The sequence below is a fragment of the Ursus maritimus genome, unplaced genomic scaffold (assembly GCF_017311325.1).
Source record: "Ursus maritimus isolate PB19 unplaced genomic scaffold, ASM1731132v1 scaffold_7, whole genome shotgun sequence".
Classification (NCBI taxonomy): Eukaryota; Metazoa; Chordata; class Mammalia; order Carnivora; family Ursidae; genus Ursus; species Ursus maritimus.
In genome coordinates, this window is record NW_024426885.1 from 10,748,064 (window position 1) to 10,767,056 (window position 18,993).

The following is an 18,993-nucleotide window of genomic DNA, read 5'->3' on the forward strand; positions in this document are numbered from 1 at the left end:
CCGCCTTCTTCAGGTTCCGGCCCCCGACGTTCTGCCTGCCTCAGGGTCCCGCCGCCCAGGTGGCGGCCAGTCCGAGGAGGGCGGGGCTGTGCTTTGGGAGCGGCGGGGCTGCTTTCCATTGGGTCTGTTTTCTTCAAGATGGGACTGCGTAGACCTCTGTACCCTGCCGGAAATCATGAAAAGCAAGAGCTGAAAGTCCCAATTAGACTTCCTGACTTTGATCTGTTAGCTCAGGACAACGACCAAATGCCAGGCACTGTCGTAGGCATCAGGCGTGTAGCGAAGAAGAAACACGGCCTCCGCTCTCGAGAAGTTTATAGAACAAATACAGAAATATGCCTGGATGAAATGGATAGAATGAATGAGATGAATGGCTCTGATATTAACAATTGCTAAATATGGAGATCACTCCACATATGGTCTTGAAAATACTTGAAAAAATACATCACTCCTGAGGCCAGCTGTCAGTTTGCCTGCTTGTCAGGGCAGCTGTCATTTTGCAGTTTCTCCTCCGTTGCTCTCCTTCAAATCAGACTCTACCTCTCCCTCCTCTGTGCTCAGCACAATCATCTATACTGTTGATCAATAAGAGTGTGTAAAGCAACTAAAGCATTTATTTGGGGGTGTAGGGATTATAATCCATGGGGCACAGAGTCCTCTGAAATCAAAAGTATGCTCTGAATTGCCAGGGAGCAGAAGCTCAGTCTTAAAAAGGCAAAAACCGCAAGGTTACATACTTGTTTGGAAAGAATTAAGATGGGTGCTGGCAGAATTTACAGTGACCATCTGATATATGTTTAGCTAGTTAGCGAACAGGTGTTACATTATCTTTATTTCGGTTCAAAATAGAAGGATGTATTCCAGGAGGTGGTGGGGTTGGAATTGACAAAATTCAGAAGTTCCTGGTGTTCCGAGGATTGAAACAGGAGAGGGGCAGAGGTCCTACTACTTCTGCGTCCTCTCCACTCTGTTTAGAGTGACTGTCTTAACAATCCTTACTTCGTTTTCACTCTTTTCACAATACCCTTTACTATAACACTTGGCATGACTTCTCTCCAGCAATAATTTTGGCAGATGTCTGTTTCTTCTCCAATGTGTTCAACAACAGGGACAAAATAATTGGTAATTTTGTCATTTCAGGTTTTTGTGTCCACCTGCTCACTCTGAGAAACCAGTTTTCTCAAAGATCACCTCCAATACCATCTTAATTGTTAAAGCCAATGAACGCATTTTTGTCTCTTAGTTGTTCTCTGGCAACTGTTGCTCCTTCCCTTTCCCTTCTTGCCCCACATCCTTCCCTACTGATGCTTTTGGGGAAACCAGAGATGCCAGTAACCACAGGTCTAAATTTATCACTCCCTTATTAAAAATCTTTGATGCTTCCTGTAACAGAGATTACTAACTGGCCCCCAAATTCATTTTCCCCTTCTTTTATAGGAACAGAAGCACAATTTGTATCTGAGCACATTGTCATTCCATGAAATGAATACATATCCCAGCTTCTCTTACAACTAGATCAAGCCACAATACTTAATTCTGGTCAATGTGATGTAAGTGGAAATATTGTATAGTGACTTCTGAGAAATCACTCTTCTGTGCTGTACTGTTATTTCAATATTCATATCCCACATGATTTTTAACTGCATATATGTCTGTCTAGCAGGGGAGACTAACAAATTTTTAGGCAACTGTAATATAGGAGAAAAAATACTAAACTTAGAACTCCTTTCAGAAAGGAACCAAATCCCAATCTTTCTTTGTCCCCAATGCCAGCCACTCTTCCTGGCATGCAGTTGGTCCTCAATAAATGACTAATGGAGCAGGAGTTTTAAATGACCATAAGCATAAGGTCAATCAGGGCTTGAGGTGACAATGAGGAGTCAGTGATGACACTCACAGATGGAGAAGAGCAGCAAGTAACCCTCTTGGAGGAAACGGGATTAATTAGTTTAAATCTGTAAGCTACCTTGAGGACATGAATGTTGGCTATTCAGGGCAAGGATGGATGACCAGCTGGGACTGGGACAAGAATATGTCTCCCATGGTACGAGAGTGTGAATTAAATATGTTAATGGATTTTTATGGCCTTCTCTGAAGCATCTGTCTTGGCCAGTGTGGAGACAGAGTATTGGACATGCTGGACTATTGATTTCTTTAATAGGACAGAACCTATGCTCCTCTTCCATGCCTGAAAAACTACCGTTTCACCTCACGCACACACTAGAAGCCATCAACTCCAAAGAGTGGTAATGGGGGCCCAGAGCATCCGTCCACTGCTATATCACTTGCATCCCTAAACTAGAACAACATTGTTTTTTTTTCTCTGTCTTTTAAAGTTGAAGATAAGAGTACAGATGACCCTTGAAGAACATGAGTTTGGACTCCACTTATATGCGGATGTTTTTCAGTAAATACACAACTGTAAATGCATTTTCTCTTCCTTGTGTTTTTCTTAATAATGTTTTCTTTTCTCTAGCTTACTTTATTGTAAGACTACAGTACGTAACACATATAATATACAAAATATGTGTCAATCGACTGTTTATGTTATTGGTAACGCTTTCAGTCAACAGTGGGCTAGTAGTAGTGAAGTTTTTGGGGTTCCAAAATTTATACACAGACTTTCAACTGCGTGGAGGGTCAGCACTCCAAGCCCCTCATTGTTCAAGGGTCGAGTGTATAATGGTGATATTTCTTTTTTTAAAAAAAGATTTTATTTATTTGAGAGAGAGAGAGAGCATGAGTGGGGGTGTGGGGAGGCAGAGGGAGAAGGATAAGCAGACTCCCCACTGAGTGGGGAGCCCAACATGGGGCTCGATTCCAGGACCCTGGGATCATGACCTGAGCTGAAGGCAAACGCTTAACCGACTGAGCCACCGGTGCCCCAGTGGTGATATTTCTGATTGCTGTTCCACTCAGGGATGAAGATGGAAATAATAGGTAACTGAACAAATCACTTACTTCATAAACTTTCCAAGGTCACATCAGAAAGAGCACTGGTAAATAGATTTGAACATGGATGGGGATGTTGAAGACAAAGATGCTGAAGTCAGTACCTTGCTGCTGAGCACTCATGAAGTGTCAGGTACTATGATCTACGCTTCACCTGTATCATCATCTCACTTAATCTACTCAAATTCACAAGACCATGACCACAAGTGTCCCATAGATGACAAAAATTAAGACTCACAAAGTTGTCTGAAGGTATACAGCCAACAGAAGGCAGAGCCAGCATTGGAACTCGGGTGAGTCTGATTCCAAAACTCATGCTGCCCTCCATGCCACAACCCACTCCACAGCCCAGTGAATTCCAGCTGCCTGGAAGCATGGGATTAAGCAACAACAACACAGATTTATAGAGATAGGATTCATAAACCCTACTGTTCATCTACCAAACATGCACAACTTGGTCATGTTCACAGTTTTGCAACCATTACCTCCATCAGTTTTCGAAGTTTTCATCGCTTCATAAGGAAACCTTGTCCCCATTAATAGTCACTCCCCATTTCCCCCCAACCATCCCCCCAACCATCCCTGGCCCCTTCCCCATCCCTAGACAACCGCTGATCTCCTATTTCCATAAACATATCTCTTCTAGACATTTCATATCAATGGAATCATATCCCATGTGGCCCTTTATACCTGGCTTCTTCCTCTTAGCTTCATGTTTTCAAGATTTGTTTGTATTGAAGCGTGCATCAGTACTTTATTCCTTTTCTTTACTGAGTAACATTTCATAGTTTTTATACCACCTTTTATTTATCCATTCACCCATCGATGAACATTTGTGTTGTTTCTACTTTCCAGCTGTTACAAACAATGCTGCTATGAACATTCCTGTACACTTTTTTGTGCGTGTGAACATGTCTTTTTCATTTCTCTTGGGTATATACTGAGGTATGGAATTGCTGACTCATATGGTAACTCTATGCTTAACTTTTGAGGAACTGCATGACTGTTTTCCAAAGAGGAAACATTCTCATCAGCAGTATAAAAATTCCCACTTCTCCACATCCCAGCAGTACTCATCGCTGTCTTTTTTTTTTTAATTATAGTCATTGTAGTGTGGGTGAAGTGGTTTTGATTTGTATTTCCCTGATGGCTAATGATGTTGAGTATCTTTTTATGTGCTCATTGGCCGTTTATATATCTTCTTTGGAGAAATGTCTATTCAGATTCTTTGCTCATTTTCAAGTTTGGTTGTCCTTTTACTACTGAGTTACAAAAGTTCTTTATATACTCTAGATACATAGTCTCTAATTAGACTTGAAAAACTTTCTCTCATTCTGGAGGTGACAACATAGACTTTGATCCACTTGGCTGAGCAAATATTGCCAATAAGTTTAAGGACTGCAGTCAAGATCTTATTTCCAAAACTAAGAAAGATAGGGGTTACCTGCTTCTGGCCTAATTGTGGAAAAGGGAGGGAACATAATTCTGCTGCAAAAACATTGTGTATAAGAACAGGGTACCCCCCCCCCAGGAATAATGAAATTGATCGAAGAGAAAATCTGTGGATCGTTTATTATTTCCTTCATTTTATTTTTATATTTTACTATTTATGCAGCTTTAATTGTGTTTTTGTTTTAATTTATTTCACTTGAAATGGCAGGATAATGCACAACTTCAGGCACACCGTTGGTAGTCCTGCTCAATTTCTGACCTTCACACTTGTCCAAATGTGGTCTAGCTCTTCTGTGTGCACGAGTCCGTGGAAACCATGCACTGTATGCAATCCTTTATAGGTCTTTTTAATGCCCTTCTATTGTTAATACCAAGTCTCACTTGTTGAGGATTTAATCATGTGTTAGGCAGTGAGATAAGGACTTTCCATGTTAGCTAAGCTTTTTAATCCTTGCTCTGGATTTTCTTCTCCTGGCCCTCCTCTCCTGGGGGAGTCATGGACGGTTATCATCAGTAAAAGAAGGTCATTTGTTGTAAAATGGACAGATTACTTGACCTCCATAAACCTCCTTTTTTTCTTCTATTATTTAAAGGGAGGGGAGCAATTATCCTTGGATGATTAAGAGCTTTACATTAGACAATATATTTTAAAAAGCGTAACATAGCACTTAGATTCCTAAGCACCTTTTCATTTACGGACAGAGCTGGGGAATAAATCTAGACATCCTGTTTTCATGGACAGCACTGGCCTGTCTAAGCTATAAGACCTTGAAAGTGAAGAAAGATCTTCCTCTTTAAGGGGCAGCTTGCAAGAGAAGTAGTAATATGGACTTGGGTTAAAGTGGAATCGAATTTGCTATCAGTCATCAGGATACCAAAACCACAGTGGCCAGCTTTAAAACGAAGGCTTAAGGGGTCACCAACAGTGAACATAACAGGCAGTGTTCGGAAATCACAGTTCTGGACAGAGCATGCTGAAGTGGGCCTGGAGGGGCCAAATCAGCACTTTCTAAAAGGTGAGGCTGTCCTCCCATAGCCAAAGACATGGGCTGTTAGAGCTGTCAGGCAAGCCCCGACCCATGCTCTGCGAGGAGCCATGCGCAGGGACGGCTGTCCTGAGAACCACATCCTACCACTATAGCAGATGCTGCTTGGGGCTCACCTCGGGTGGCCGCAGGGATTGGCTTTTAAAGGAGGGGGGCTGTAGCCTGAGTGTCTTTCAGGATGATGTTACCTCATCATGTCTCTTCCAGGCCTGGGTCCTTTGAACCTCCCTTCTCAGGCTGTGTCCTCACTCAAAACTTCTCTGGATGTTGGTTGCTCAGCTCCCCACCAACTGTGGCATCAATACGTGGCAAGACATTTCCTTCCTTAATACATTTGTCTTTTAAACTGATTGGTCCTCTATTATTTAAACAGAAGCTCTTGAATTCCAAAGCAAACCTGTTTCGTTAGTGGTGGGTATCACCAACTCCATGTTCTCGATGAAGGAACTTAACCTCAGACAGGTTAAGTGACTTGCCCGAGATCTCATTTCTAGCCGGTGGCATAGGTGAAACTCCACCACGTTTTCTCACCCCAAAGCCGGGGCTTTGTCCAGGATACAGAGCTGCTCCACCCAAGATATAGGAGTAGTTGTGAAACTCTCCTAGGGGATGAGAGCTTGGGATGAGAAGGGGGCTGGGAGTGCACACTTAAGCACAGTCAAAACATTTTAAAGGAAACCCACCCAGTTACGTGGGCAAAGTCAGAAGGGGAGTGGGTGACTGGCCACATGGGAGGGAGTACTGGGCTGACAGCCTCGACTTGGCATCTGTTCGTCTTTCCTCGGATTTTTCCTTGAACAGCTTCTGCCCACCCCTTATTTCTTGTGAATGATCACCAGCCTGATTTATCATTTGGCTACTGTCATTACTGATGGCCTTTCATGTCTACATGCCGCAAGTACTTATGACAGTACGATGGATTAGTTGCTGTACCTTGTGACATGGTAATAGAGGTTTATTAGACAAAGGATGTTCTCGGAGAAAAGCAGTCATGGTGAAATGCATTTCTGCCAAGTAGGTCGTGTGAGGGACGTGGTTCGCTTACACCCGTGGCACAGGAGGGGCAGTTGGGTGTTGCTTGAAATGGGGAAGGCTTTGCAGTTAGACAGACACGAGCTCTGTGACTTTGGGTGATTTTAGGGGATAAAAATACCACATGTAAGATTCTCCAATGTAATGGCTGTTCTGGTTACTAAGGATGAGGACCCAGGTCGCCCTTTGCCTCTTAGTAGCTCACCCTGGCCCTTGATCTCTTTCCAGCCGGTCTATGAAATTGACCTGCCAGCATCTCTCATTCCTGGGGCCACTTAGATTCTGTCAGTGCATGTTTATCCAGTTATTGGCTGTTGTTAAAGGAAGACTAAACTAGAGGACTTTCTTATTTGATTTCTTCATCAGAATTTTATTAGCCCAAGTAAACAGTGCTTTAACAATGTGTTCACAGAATAGCATCTCATAAATTAGATTAACCTAACAAGATTGTTTCTGGTACACGATCATGATTTCTGGGGGGAAAAAATGATTCCATTGATTTCTTGCTCTTACCGAGCTTGGACTTTGGTGGGAATAGACTGTCAGCCGCTCTAACAGGTTTGCGGACTCTATCATGCTGTCTGGTCTTCACAGGATCCACTAATTGTTGCAATTAAAAATAAATGCTGGTTTGTCTCTGTTAACTTTGAATCTCTGGGTGTTACACTTGCGTTTCTGCTCACAGTAGATGACTGACTGACTTGTAATTCAGATCTGCCCTGCAATGAGACTTGGGTTTGGACGGACTGAATCAGGTGGCTCAGATGACGGCAAAAACCAAAGGGGGCTTCTACCACCCTGACCTAGACTGAAAGTGCTTATTCAGAGCTATCTTGTTTCACTCTTTTGAAATAGGAAGAACAATAGAATCTTTAGAAATGTATCTGTAATCTTCACTTGCTAATGTATCTATTATCATATTTACATGTTTTCTCCCAGTTGTTCAAATGAAGATGTATTTTACATAGCTGCCTAATATACCTACATCTTGTCCCTCTTTTTCTTTGAACATTCTGTCCAAATTATATTTATAATATTTATTAGTCACCATAATTATCATTTGAATGACTCCACAATATTTGGTAGCGTGGGCTTATTTAGCTATTCTGCTATTGCCTGATATTTGTTTCCAATTTTTTAAAAACGAAGATAAAGCCGCAGTAAACATCTTTATGCCTATAGTTGGTTTTCATTCTATTAGGTTATTTCCCTAAAATAATTCATAGGAGCGAGTATAACTATCTTTGTTTTACTAAACATTTCTAAATCCCAAAATAAATAAGTGCTTAATGTAGAAAATATGGGAGTTTTGGAAAAGCCTAAATAAAAAAAAATCAATCATATGATCACTGGTCAGATTGGCTTCTATTAAGTGACTCTGTCTTCCTTTCAAAATGCATACATGTTTTATTTTTTGTAAAATTGAGGTCATACCATAAGCACTATTTTTACTCTCCTCTTTCCCACTCAATAATCAGATGTAATCATTTGTAAATAGATTCCACTTAGTAACGAGACACTGTCATTTATTTGTATTTTCCTCATTTAATCAGCCCTTTATTTGTGAAAAATGTTGAAATACAGGAATTTAATGTTTTTTAATGGAAAAAACCAGTCATTGCTTGACTGCCCCACTGCCGTTTGACAACGCAGTGTTCTGAGCGTATCTGACTCCAGGCCAGGTGTCAGTCACAGAAGCTAATGAAAAAGAGCCATTTTTGAAGTCCTCAGGTGATGGTCCAGGTAGCAGGCATAGGAGGTGCCATTGCTCCTCCCCTTTCACCCTGCTCCCCTCACTGGCCTGCTCCAGTTCCCATGGGGGCATTGGTGTAGCAGGAGCTGTATCCCAGGATCTTAGGCCACTGTCTCCATGGAGCGTGCAGGGATCCTGGGCCTCATAGCTTCACCTCACCTGTGAGTCATTTAGCCCCACACCTGGGAGGCTGGTTCAGGTGGCCAGACTGCCACCAGACCCACGCATCTGCCTCAAGACACACCTAGCTGGGTGGCTTCCAAACAAGCTGATTAATGACAAGTTGGCTCCTACCTCTGAAAGATGCTCTCTTGAGGGTGAAGTTAATGCCCAGGGGTTTCCAGCCAAATTAACTGGCGAAGTCAGACCTGACTTTGCTATATGTCAAGTTCCTCACATCTGTCTCATTTGCATGAAGGGTTTCAACAGAAAGTGGAGAAGGAAAATGGTCATTAATCTTCTCATGGCAGAATGTAGTGGTTATAAAAGTTAATTCTCTGTCGGATCAGGTTTACATTTCACTTAAGATATTTGAAAAGGGAGAGCCACTAAGATTCTTACATAATTGTGGAAAGGGGCATTCTATAAAACCTGATGAGCCAAATACTGCTATTTATTGAGAAGCAGTATAGTAAATGGAAATTTGTGCTTCTGATTATATATGTGTTACATATATATGTATATGTATAAAATCACAAATATGAAAATATATATATAAAATGTTTTAGTTCCTATCATAACTTGCCATCTGGCAAATGGCAGCAATATTAAAATATTCTCATTTTAAGTCTTGCCTTTCCTGGCTGAGCGCTCTCTGGGGGCCCTGGAAGTGGGGGATGTGAGTTACTGCCGAGAGCCCAAACACAAAGGGTGAATAGAGCGGCCATTATGGAAGATGTTTATGGTGTCTATGATTGAGGAATCCACTGCTTCTCTGCTTTATTTAGCCCATAAGAACAGTCTTTACATGGTAATATGTTCATGTCGGCGTTATATTGGTATTACAGAATTTGCATTAGAGCTCATTAATCTACAACAGGAGATAGTAGGTGCTTTCATATGTACTTTAACGATTCGAGGAAGTGATAATAACACAACATCAATTTTTAAACTGGGGAAATTCTCCATCCCTGAACAGTACCTATTCTTCTAAAACAATGTTTCAGATACCGTAAAAATTTCCTTTATGCTCTGCAAATTGCATTCTCAATGCCTTCCTGGATCAAATCTGTCCCCCTGGGCAACGGTACCCTCCCCTGACTACTGCCCTTCTCCTCCCACCCTACCTCGTCCATTCTCATTCAATGTCACACATGTTCACAGAGCACCTGTTAGGCCTGGTGTTGTGGGTCCAGCTGGAGGCCATCCACTCATCCGTGACTTCTGGGGACACAGCAGTGAGGCAGGCTTCGTGGACCTCACTGTCAACCAGGATAATACCTCTTTTCTCCCACTGCCGGGACTTTGCTTATGCTGTTTCTTCTGTCTTGGACACCCTGTGGTCTTTATTGACTAGCTTTTCCTCCTCCCTTAAAAATCAGATCTGGTATCTTCTCTGGGAAGTCTTTCTAGAATCTCCAGCTTCAAGCCTTAATGACACTATATTTATGCTGTCATATTTTTTATTTTAAAAAAGGGTCTATTGCTAGACAGTGAAAAACAGCACGTATCTACCACGACCTGTTCCTCTGGGTGCCTGTGCACATTTACACTTATAAATAATGGCTCCTGGCAAGCAGGTCCACTCCCTCTTACAGCTCAAAATGCAACAGTGCGCGCTGAGAAGAAGGGTCCATCCAAATCCTGCCAGTTTCTGGACTGAATCATATGAAACCGCCATTCTTCTTGATCAAAAAATGAATATGATCATTTTCATATGGTTCAAACTGACATTATGCTCAGCTCCCATTTCTCCAAACTAGCAGAACCCTGGGTTGTAGATGAGACAATGGCTCCTAAGACTGATATCTAACAAGGACACTTCTCTCATCAAGAAGGAAGTTCCCTGAACAGGAGTGATGTTGTGTGGGCTACCATGATACATCCAGTAAGTCGTGGAGGTTGGTTCCAGCAGAAGCTTGGTGGGCAGGAAGAGCAAATCCAAATTCAGAAGGAGGCCCATTCCAGTGAGAGAGAAGCTCTGCTCTTCCATGGTGGAATGGGTCTGCTGTCGTTATTCTACGCCAGCTTATTTTACGCTATTGAGTTTTAAGGGTTGGTTGCTGCTGCTCTCAGATTATGCAGGCAGCAATAGCAGTGTAAGGATCTCCTCCAGAGAGAGGAAGTTCACATTGTTGAGCCCATCAGAGCCTCTGCTTCATGAGCAGGCTCTGGGCTGGCTAAGGAAGGAAGTCAGCTGACGTCCTTAAGGCCTTTTCCCCACTATCCTCTCCTACCACCAAGAGCCTCTATCCCGGAGGGTAACTTGATAACTCTCCTGAGGCACAAATACTCTCATATTCTGGGTCCAGCCATAGAGGTCTACCCGTAGATCTCTCCCCAATCGTCTTGTGACACCATCTCAATATTCATTAACTGAGTGAAGGAACTACATTTTCTCCCATATGCTAGCAAGGCAGCCTTCGACTCAGAACAAGAGGAGCCCCAGGTGATGCCAGAATTGAACTTGTATTAACCATCACATGCTGTGGCCTCCTTCCCTCATTTGTCTGCCTAATTCTATCAGTCCTCCTGCATTTACCTAAAGACACATTTCTCCAGGAAACCTCTGTTGATGTTTGTTGCAGGTTGGGTTTTCCTAAAGCAGATGCTGAGACGGAGTTTGGCCTGCCACAGGTGTACCAGAGATCAACAGCGGGGTCAAGGGGCGAGCAGAAGCAGGATGAGGCAGAGGGAGGAGTTGAATTGTGCTGGAGACCCAACAGTGACCTCAGCTCTAGGCCCGTAGGTTGCCCGACATCTCAGACCCCTGCCAGGGCTGGACACAGATGTTTAAGAAGTAGCTGGACTCTAAGAAAGGACAATTTCTTCCCAGAAGGATGAAAGCTGGGCTGTCCCCAGGTTCAGAGTTTCCTTATAACAAAACACAAAAGCAAATTGCAGAGCCTGGGGCTTAGGAAGAAGAGGAAGCACGCAGAGTTTTTATTGAATTGTAGTCATGGGTGGGGCCCTATGCTAGAGGGTTTTTTGTTTGTTTAAGATTTTTATTTATTTGTTTGAGAGAAAAAATATGAGCAGGGTGGGGAGGAGGAGAGGGAGAAGCAGCTTCCCCGCTGAGCAGGGAACCTAATGTGGGGCTCGATCCCAGGACCTTGAGATCATGACCTGAGGCGACAGTTAACCGACTGAGCCACCCAGGTGCCCCAGTGCTAGGGTTTTATAAGCATGATCCCTAGTTCTTTCTGGAAGAGAGCCTTCCTTACCAAAGAGATGCCTATGATCTTTACCCTTACACCTCAACCAAACCTGCAAGCAGCACACACACAAAGCTGTTCAAATATTTATCATTCAATTATTTCTTTACCAATCTTCACATAACCCAGAACAACTTGGAATATGAGATACTCAACAGAGGTGAGGTGGAGGGTATCGGCCAAGTTTGCTCTTGGTTCAAGTCTTCCAAGCATGATGAATCCAAGATAGAATTGTTCCACCAGTCTGGTTTGGGGAGACTGCTGACTCCTTCATGCTCATTTACAGTACACAGTAAGCACAGCCCTCAAAATCCAAGTCAGCTTTCAGAAGATTCGACACAATCGAACCCCCTCTCTACCTGCATTTACATCAACTCTCTGTCCCTCAGAGATAACTTCCCAGTATCTGTTAGGTAAAGACTATGCCTAGTAAACCACTCTGGCCCCTTATAATGCTGACCAACAAGGCATGGGCATATGACATATCCGCACACTTCCACTGTTAGGTAGGAGAAGGAGTGGAAAGGAGTGGGGAAGGAGAGAGGGAGAGAGAATATGAAATGTATAAGGTTTAATGCAATTTGCTTTATACTTTCCTGTTGGCAGGATTATGGTGGAGTGGTTAAGAATGTGGGTTTTGAAGCCTGGCAGACTAGGCTTAACCACTCTGCTCTACCAAATCTCATCATCTTTTTGAACCTCACGTGATTAATTTGTAATATGAGAAAAGTATCTATTTAAACAGTGTTGTTGTAGGGATTGGATGTGTTTTTTTTTTAATAATTTTTTTTTTAGATTTTATTTATTTATTTGACAGAGATAGAGACAGCCAGCGAGAGAGGGAACACAAGCAGGGGGAGTGGGAGAGGAAGAAGCAGGCTCCTAGCGGAGGAGCCTGATGTGGGGCTCGATCCCATAACGCCGGGATCACGCCCTGAGCCGAAGGCAGACGCTTAACCGCTGTGCCCCCCAGGCGCCCCTGGCTGTGTTTCTGATAGTGCCTGGTGCACAGTGAGCCTTAAGAAAGTGAAAATGAGCCCTCTGATCATCAGAACATAAACAGGGTTTTTCATGGGCAGGGAAAAGCCACGCAGACAATGCTTCTACGTGAGGCCGTCCTGGGCAGCAGAAGTGACTAGGGATCCCTTCCAGGTGATTACTGCTTTTTATCAGTGCCATCCACCCCTCCCCTGCCTTTATTCCTCAGCATCCTGAACAGAGCTTGCTGAGACACCGGATCTGTGAACTGACCTACTTCTTGACAACACCCAATCCAGAACTAGACCCTGCTTCCTTGAGCCCTCCTTAGAACGATCCAGCACAAACATATCCTGCAAGATCCTTTGCAACTCCCTCCTACCAAGACTCCCCACTGTTCCTCTGGAGAATGTTCCCCTTGATGCAGATGGGGGAACCTATTTTGAGTTCCTGGTGTGCTCTTATCCACAGACTTTGACAACATAAAAGACACACTTGCTATGAAATTCTCCTCCCCTGAAGGGCCTCCCAGCCCCTAGCACCCAGCACCCAGCACCCAGAAGATGAACACTTCACATTCCTCTCCCTTACCTGCCACTTTCCCTCCATAGTTCTTATCACTCCTGACAACACATTACATGTTCATCTTTTTATTATTCAGTTGTAAGGGAATCTATCTCTTATTTCCTTCAAAGACTAGATCAGTGATAGGCACAGTATATAGGTGCTCAATACATTTTGTGGAATGATGAATGAATGAATGAATGAATGCATGACATTGTAAGCTCCTTGAGAACAGAAACCTGCCATATACATATTTGTATCTTCAGTCTTCAGTGGGCACCCATGATTTGTTGAATTCATTATGAGTACCTTTATAAAAATGTATTTCTTTTTTTTTAAGATTTTATTTATTTATTTATTTATTTATTTATTTATTTATTTGAGAGAGAGAGAGAGGGAGCGCACAAGTGAGCAAACAGGGGGAGGGGCAGAGGAGGAGGGAGAGAGACAAGCAGGCTCCATGCTGAATGCAGAGCCCAACACGGGACCCGATCTCACAACCCTGAGATCATAATCTGAGCCAAAACCAAGAGTTGGATGCTTAACCACCTGAGCCATCCAGATGCCCCAATATAAACATATATTTTTTAATTGCTCTGTGCTTCAATTTTCTCATCTGTAAAATGGGGGTCAGCTTCCTCGTAAGATTGTTGTGAAGACCAAATGAGTTAATACATGCTTAGAACATCTGGCCCATGGTAAGCTCTATAAAAGTGTTAGCTGTTATAATTACTATAGCCATATGTATTGTACATATTAATTATAATATAATATCATTTCAATATTATTAAAATGACATGTTAATTTATGTTACTCTCATGGGATGTACCTAAAATTGATCTATTCTGCCTTATGCTTTTGACACATAGATATAAGCACACAGCTACAGACAGCCTGGTTCGGCTCCAGGAGACAGGAGGACCTGCGTTGTTCCCAGTACCCCTCCCCCTCAAAGCCTAGCTTGGGATTCCCTCTGTGTGGTCCTTGTTAATGAGGAAGATTCCACAAAGAATGCTATTGAGTAACCAGCATCCTCTTCAGATTTTCTTTTTTAGTTCATTCCTTCTGGAGATAAAAGAGTCAAGCTGGTGTGTCAAGACCTCTGGGCCCAGAGGATAAGCAGGGATAATACCACGGCCTGAGGTTAGCATGACAGGCTATTGGTAGAAGGGCTCAGGGTGAGGGGCAGTGCTATGGTCTGTTTGTGTGTGTGCACGTATCCCTCATTCATATGTTGAAAACCTAACATCCAATGTGATGGTATTAGTAGGTGGGTCCTTTGGAAGGTGGTTTGGTCATGAAGGTGGAGCCTTCCTCAGTGGGATGGTGCCCTTATAAAAAAGACCTCAGAGAGCTAGTCACCCCTTCTGCCATGTTGAACACATAGCAAGACATCTACAACTCAGAAGGCCCTCACCTCACCAAGATGGCGCCCTGACCTCAGAGTCCCACCTATAGAATTGGAGGAATACATTTTGTTGTTTATAAGCCACCTGGTCTCTGGCATTTCGTTATAGCTGTGTGAACAGGCAGGAAGTACAAGGGGGGGGGGCAGTCCACACAGTGAGCGTGAGCATAGGCTTCCTTAGTCACTGACCAGCTGCTTGACCTTGGGCCTGTCTGCGCCTCTGTTTCCTTATCTGTAAAACTGGAATCATGGTAGTGCCCAAATAATAGGGCCATTATGAGGATTAGAGGGGATAGTGTATGTAAAGGGTGTAGGATAGTGTCTGGCACGTTGTAAGCTTTCACTAAGTGTGGTTTTCCCACTGCTCAAAGACCGTGGAGACTGGCTGAGGAAACAAGACGAACTTCAGTGGTCTTCAAAAGGTGATTTTTAAAAAAACTATATACATGAATCCTAAACAATGGACTGGAATTATACTCATCAAATTCATAGTAGTCCTTGGTCTGGGAAGAAGGAATGGGAAAGGAAGCCTCTGTGTTACCCATCATCATATATTTTTTTGATTAAAGGAAAAGATTTGAACTAATATTTAGAAAGTTCTAGATGCTGGTATCTGAATATTGTATTATTCTCCATGCTTTCTGATACCTGTATAAAAATATCTTTAGAAATAATTAGAGAGAGACAGGACAAGCTTCCCCTTGTGTCTTCCATGGGTACTATTCCATTCATCAGGGCCCTACCTCCATGACCTAAACACTTCCCGAAGGTCCTACCTCCTAACACCACCACACCGGCGCTTAGGAATTCAACATGTGAATTTTGGCAGGACGCAAACATTCCATCCACAACAGATACAGGGGTAGGCCTTGAAGAATTGAATAAGAAAGGGTATTTGTATTGAAACTGCAACCTAGAAAGGAAAGTGCGTTATTCAAACTTTCAGCTGGTTAACAGTAGCTAAACACATGACTGCCTAGCCATGTATTTGTCCTGTATCTTTTCTAATAGTGCTCAGATTTGATTCAGCTACCTACCCCTTCCCAAATAATCTACGTAACTCAGGAGAAGCTGACTTTACCACCCATGGCTCTAGGCAAGTGCCTGATCGGTCCAAGTGAAGTCGCTTCCTTTTTACCAGGAGGTAATTTGGAATGGGCATGTGATATGCTTCTGGTTAATGAAGTATGCTAAATTTTTTGCCAGAAATTTTCAATAACATTCTTCCCTGCTCTTCTGAAAGGCTTCCAGAAGCAGCTCTCCCTTTGTGCTGTTGGCTATGAACAAGGGAGAGCACACAGCCTGGTTGCTGCCAGAAGCCACCTGCTGATGAAAAGGAAAACCAGCTTTAGGATGTAGTTGACATTGAACCACAGAGCAGAATCACAGAGACAGCCTGGGTCTCAATTACATCGTGATCCCCGTTACATCACCTCACCCAAAGCGCACCCTGTCTTTGGACTTCCTCTTATGTAAACAATGGATTTCTAGTTTAATCCAGTTTGAGTTGATTTTCTGTTACTGCTACCTAAAGCACTGAAGTTGACATGTTTTGACATTGGAAAGAATACACACTTCAAAAGTGAAACCATAGCGTAAACTACTGGTACGAGCAGCGTCTGAAGGTATGCTTTGAAAAGAGCGAATGAGCAGTCCACACTCCCTGCTAGATGGCATCGAATGCAGAGGGCACCCCGCGTGCCATCAGGAAGCACCAGGCTCCCGTGAAGGCAGTGTATGTTTCTGTAGTATGTGCTTCTGAGTTTGGCAGACCCTATTTTACCCTTGTTACAGCCACTCAGCCATACTCTGGACACTTAGCTTTGAGCTGCACCATTGATTTTTTTAAGACCTCACTCTGTTTCTTCTTCTGTTTTTTTTCTTTCTCCACTGCTGTCACAACAGGCAGAGCAGGGCACCCGTCACTTACCTTGAGAAGCACTTTCATTTATATTCACGATTATTTGTGGGGATCCAGCTGAAGGACAGCAATAGAAAAGCTGTTGCCTGGGAAACAAGATTCTTCCTGGCATTTTTTGAGAAGTGTTGGGTCTTTGATGCTTCACAAAACACTCAACTTCATCTAAGAGCTGGAGCACCCAGGGTAACCCTGCCCGGCCATGCTAGAACGCGGGTCTCCAGGGCCCAGAGTCATTGTTGACTTTAACTCTGCCTAAATGTTTTCAAACTGGCTAAAGGAGAAATTCATACTCTCTTCTCAGAAAGTGAGGTCTCCTCTGTAATGAATTCCACTCTTACCGACAGTAACTGAAAGAGGCACAGTCTGAGGAATTCCAGACAGTTCGATCTCTCCACCTGCTGGGCTGGTGGTGACTTGCTCTCTGATTTTTCTTTTCAGACCCTCACAGAGAGGATGTCTTTGTGCCCAGAGATATTAGGATTATGTATCCCTGAGGGACTCCCGGTTTTCCCCTGGGGTAACAACATATTGCAACAGAAGCTGAATTCCAAGGGTAATGTAACGGTAGGTTTAATAAAATACTGAATACCATGACATCCCACCAACAGTGTACAAGGGTTCCAATTTCTCCACATCCTCACCAACATTCGCTGTCTTTTGTGTTTGGATAACAGCCATCCTAACAGGTGCGAGAATGATAGCTCGTTGTGGTTCTGATTTGCATTTCCCTGATGATTAGTGACGCTGAGCATCTTTTCAGGTGCTTGTTGGCCGTTCGTAAGTCCCGTTTGGAGGAAGGTCTATTCAAGCTGTCAGCCCAGTTTAAATATTGGGTTATTAGCTTTCCTGTTATTGAGTTGTAGGAGTTCCTCATATATTTTGGGAATTAGCCTCTTACATATATGGCTTACAAATATTTCCTCCCACCCCATAGATGACCTTTTCACTCTGTTGGTTGCTTCATTTGCTGTGCAGGTTTTCAGTCTGATGTGGTCCCAAGTGAGACTATTTTTGCTTTTGTTGCCTACGATTTTGGTGTCATATCCATGAACTCATTGCCAAGACCAATGTCACAAAGATTTTACCCTGTTTTCTTCTAGGAAGTTTATAATTTCAGGCCTTATGTTTAAGTCTTTAATCAATTTCGAACTGATTTTTATATATGGTGTAAGACAAGTGTCCAATTTCATTCTTTGCAAGAGAATATCCAGTTTTCCCAACATCATTTATTAAAAAGACTCCTTTCCCCATTGTGTGTTCTTAGCACCGTTGGCAGAGATCTGTTGATCATATATGCATGGATTTATATCAGGGCTCTCTATTCTGTGCCACTGGTATATATGTCTGTCTTTATGTCAATATCGTACTCTTTAATTTACTGTAGATTTGTAATACACTATGAAATCAGGAAGTGTGATACCTCCAGCTTTGTTCCTCTTTCTCAAGATAGATTTGGCTATTCAGGGTCTTTTGTGGTTCCATATGCATTTCAGAATTTCTTTCTATTTCTGAAAAAAATGCCATGGGGATTTTAATAGAGATTGTGCTGAATTGGTGTATCACTTTGAGTGGTATGGACATTTTAACAATATTCTTCTTCTAGCCCGTGAACAGATGTTGTTCCATTTGTTTGTGTCTTTAATTTCTTTCAGCAATGTTTTGTAGTTCGCAATGTACACATCTTTCATCTCCTCAGCTAAATTTATTCCTGAGTGTTATATTCTTTTTGGTGCTATTTTAAATGGAAATGTTTTCCTAATCTCCTTTTCAGGTGGCTCCTTGTTATTGTTCAGAAACAGAACTGATTTTTCTATGTCGTGCTTGTATCCTGCAACTTTACGGAATTCACAGAAGGACGAATAGAGCACGATTCCACTTACATGAGGCATCTAAAATAGTCGAACTCATAGGCGGTCTTTGTCAGCTTCCACAACCGTGACCCGTGGCCAGGGCCAAAGAGTGCGGAAGGTGATGGTTCAACCCATCAGCCTCACCCTCAGCTACTTGCAAAACAGATCTCAGATTCGGGTTTGGCTTTATGAGCAAGTGAACAGGCGGACGCAGGGCTGTATCACTGGTTGTGATGAGTCTGTGAGCCTCATATTGAATGATGCTGAAGAGATTCTTTCTAAAACAAAGTCAAGAAAACAACTGGGTCGGATCATGCTAAAAGGAGATAATATTACCTTCCTCTAAAGTGTCTCCAATTAGAAATAATCAACAAAGTGAGAAATTCTTGAGAAGGGCATGCAGTTTGTTTTTCTAGATGTCCTTTGCTGAGAAAGTAGTTCTAAAACTTTTGTTTGTATTGTTTTGACTACTTTAATGTTATTGCCGGATGATAATGCTGTGGGATTGTTTTTATTTTAAAAAAATAGCCAAACTCATAAAATCAAAGACTAAAATGGTGATTGCCAGGGACTGGGAGTAGGGGGAAATGGGGAGTTGCCAATCAATGGGCATACACTTTGGTTGTACAAGATGAATTAGTTCAAAAGATCTACCGTACAACG

The 18,993-nt window shown here is 42.8% G+C and overlaps 1 protein-coding gene across 1 annotated transcript; it reads left to right on the plus strand.

Moving 5' to 3' along the window:
* Positions 1-18,451: 18,451 nt before the first annotated feature.
* On the plus strand, positions 18,452-18,676 carry LOC121101222 (small nuclear ribonucleoprotein E-like). The gene has a single exon (XM_040624106.1). The coding sequence runs from the start codon at positions 18,452-18,454 to the stop codon at positions 18,674-18,676; it is 225 nt and encodes a 74-aa protein (XP_040480040.1).
* The last annotated feature ends 317 nt before the right edge of the window (positions 18,677-18,993 follow it).